Consider the following 2,826-nt stretch of genomic DNA (forward strand, 5'->3'; position numbering starts at 1 on the left):
GGCTTCCCTCTGTTCAGCGGGCCTGCCAGCTGGCACCAGGAGAGAGGGAGGGGGGGGGGGCACAAAGTAGGATTCAGGCTTTGCCACGTTATCCTTGGTAACCAGGGAGGTCCTCCTCGGGGCTGGTTTTCAGAGGAGTAGCTGCCAGCTCGGGCTCCCGTGGCAGGGGAGGTACAGCCCACTGGGGTTCTCTCCGGCCCGGGCACCGGACTGCTGCTGAGAGAAGGCACTCGGAGGGGACAAAGCATCTCGTTTCGTGGAAAAAGCCTCTGTAGCCAGAATCTGCTGAAAGCTTTGGGGAAATTGAAGGGGGTTTTCTCTGAAAGTCTTCCTTCTGACCACGTTGCTCTCTCTTGTTCCAGAAACCAGGGAAGTGGTGTGCTATGCATGTTCATATTGCCTGGCAGATCTACCACCACCAACAGAAAGTCAAGGTCAGTCTTGCCTTCCTAGTCTTGGGGAGGGGTGCCCACCTGCGGGCGTGTGATCTCCCGACTGAGGAAGCATTGAAACAGATTCTAAAGTCCCACAGGCAGGCAGGCAGGCAGGCAGGCAGGCAGGCAGGCTCAGGTATCTCTTGGAAAAGCTATTTGGCAATCTTGCTATTAATTAGGGAGCTCACCAGCAAATAGCAAAACAGAAGCAAACTGATAACATCCTGATGTTTTGTTTTGTTTTAATGATTTTGTCCTCTTATTGATCCAAAGGGCCTCTATAGATTAAATCCTGAAATAAAGGTTTGGCGAATCTAATTATAGTGACAAGTATTAGTATGGAACATACTTAGTATCTAGGAAGAGCTGTACATGAAAAGTTTTCTTTCTGTAAGAATTGGTACGTTCTTTTTTTTCCCCCAAGCATTTAGAAAAAAAATTTTTTTCCTCTTCCATTACGCTTTATTACAGGGTATTGAATATAGTCCCCTGTGCTATACAGTAGGACCTTGTTATTCTTTTCATTTTATGGCTTTGGAAAACATGATCATTTATGCCCAATATGTTACTCATTTAGGCCTATATGACGATTCCATTAGCAATTCATATTATTAAAAATTCCTCTTCTAGAAGCGGTATTTGGTTTACAGTGACCTATCCCCACTCTCCTTCGTCCTCCTGATGACCAGTGCCGGAGGTCAGACCACAGTCAGTGCTTGTCAGAACCGCCATCTGGCTGGTTACCTTACCTGTCCCTGGGAGATTTTTCTTTTTTGTCTGTACTTTCCTTATATAGGTGAATACATTCCATGCATTACCGGGGCTTTATGATGAAATAGAAGACAGATGAAGAACTTCTGCAGATGACCAGATATGACATCACTGGTCAACTTAGGGACCAAACTAACTGACGAGTCCAGATTTTACAGTCTGAGTAACTATACCAATCAAGTAATTCCAGTACACTTCCACTGGAATCCATATTTTCATGAACAAGCTTTTAGTCCTGACAGCATTTGGGGGCCATCATCAGAGTAGAAAAAGAAAGAGGGAGGGCTAGTCATCCCAGAATTTTTTTTTTTTTTTTAATGGTTAAACAATTTTTTAAAAACCTACCTAGTTAGAAATTAAAAAGCCACCCTCAGTGAATGAGGTCACTAAGATATCTTGCTTTGGTACCAAATACCTGCTGTTTCTCAGAACATCCCGTCAGTGAGTTTTGCTCACCTTGACATTAGTGTTAGGCGAGGTTTTATTAGAAACCTCTTGGTTTAGCTTCATTAGAAAACACATGTGCTTTGAAGAGCTAACTAGATTTTGATGGTTAGTTCAATTCACTTTTGTTCTGGATGACGTGGTTAGCGGAACGGTGGGTAAAACACGTCCTCCTGGCAACTCGTTTGGTTAAAAGCGATGAAGGATGGCATAGGTGCCACTTTAGCATCTTCCTTTCCACAAGCGTGTCCCCAGTGACTGAGAGGTTCATTATCCCAATTCAATTAGGAAGACCTCTTGCACAGGAGACAGCTGTTCATCTTCCCTTTCCGGCAAATTCTTTGTAATCCCCAAGCTCCATTTTGCTTCACGGACCCAAGTTGTGGTTAATGGAACTGTGCTGTGTACCGTGCAGTATTAGCACTAAATAATTTGGCAACCAAATTAAAGGAGGCACTCAACAGATTTTTATAGATTCATAGTGGATTAGCAGCTTTGTATGGGGTGTTGGCTATTACTTGATAGTGGGACTTTCGTGAGAGAATTCCCCATAGATTTGAGCAGAAAGTGCATGGTCCCCTTTCTCTGTAATGTTCATTTACTCGTTCTTTTAGCCACTCACCAGATACTTCTTGGGAGAGCCCACTGCTCGCAGGTTCTTACTGCTGCAGGCTCAGGGCATGCCTCTGTCCCGCTGTCTAGTTGCTCAGAGTTTCAGTAGTGAGGATTGGCGTGTGTGGAAACAATGGTGAACGTGCGATCTGCTTCCTGGGGTGTTGCTGCCAGCTTGAGGGTTTCGGGTGGGTTTCATCCTACCTGGGAAGGATGGGTGAGTGGGATTGCAGGATGGTGTAGGGTTCAGCGCTAGGGGATGGTGAACCCCTCTTGTCTCTGACTCCCGCACAAGTTAGATCACACATCTCCTTGTTGGTGTTACTGTGTGACAGGACAAGGATTTACGCGTGGCAGAACATGCGGGGGTTGGAGGGGGAGTGGGGCCAAACGGACAGAGAACATCCGACGAGCCTAAGAGATGGGAAAGGCGAGGTCGGAAACCGAGGAAGGGCCATGAAGGACTGGGAGGCCGGAGGGCTTGAGAGGAGGGGGCGAGGGGAGGGAGATCCAGAGCCTCGGCCCCAGGCCCAGGTCGAGGGTCGGCGCTCATGGGGGGGGGGGG

General features: G+C 47.0%; 1 protein-coding gene across 1 annotated transcript in view; it reads left to right on the forward strand.

Annotated features, from left to right (window-relative positions):
* Positions 1-2,826, forward strand: part of LOC103086590 (autism susceptibility gene 2 protein) — a 1,147,884-nt gene that overhangs the window by 1,134,227 nt on the left and 10,831 nt on the right. The window contains 1 exon segment of the mRNA XM_082931398.1: positions 363-434. Within this exon segment, the coding sequence (XP_082787524.1) occupies positions 363-434 (72 nt within the window).

Source organism: Lipotes vexillifer, unplaced genomic scaffold, assembly GCF_000442215.2.
Source record: "Lipotes vexillifer unplaced genomic scaffold, Lipotes_vexillifer_v1.1 scaffold1331, whole genome shotgun sequence".
In the NCBI taxonomy this organism is placed as follows: domain Eukaryota; kingdom Metazoa; phylum Chordata; class Mammalia; order Artiodactyla; family Lipotidae; genus Lipotes; species Lipotes vexillifer.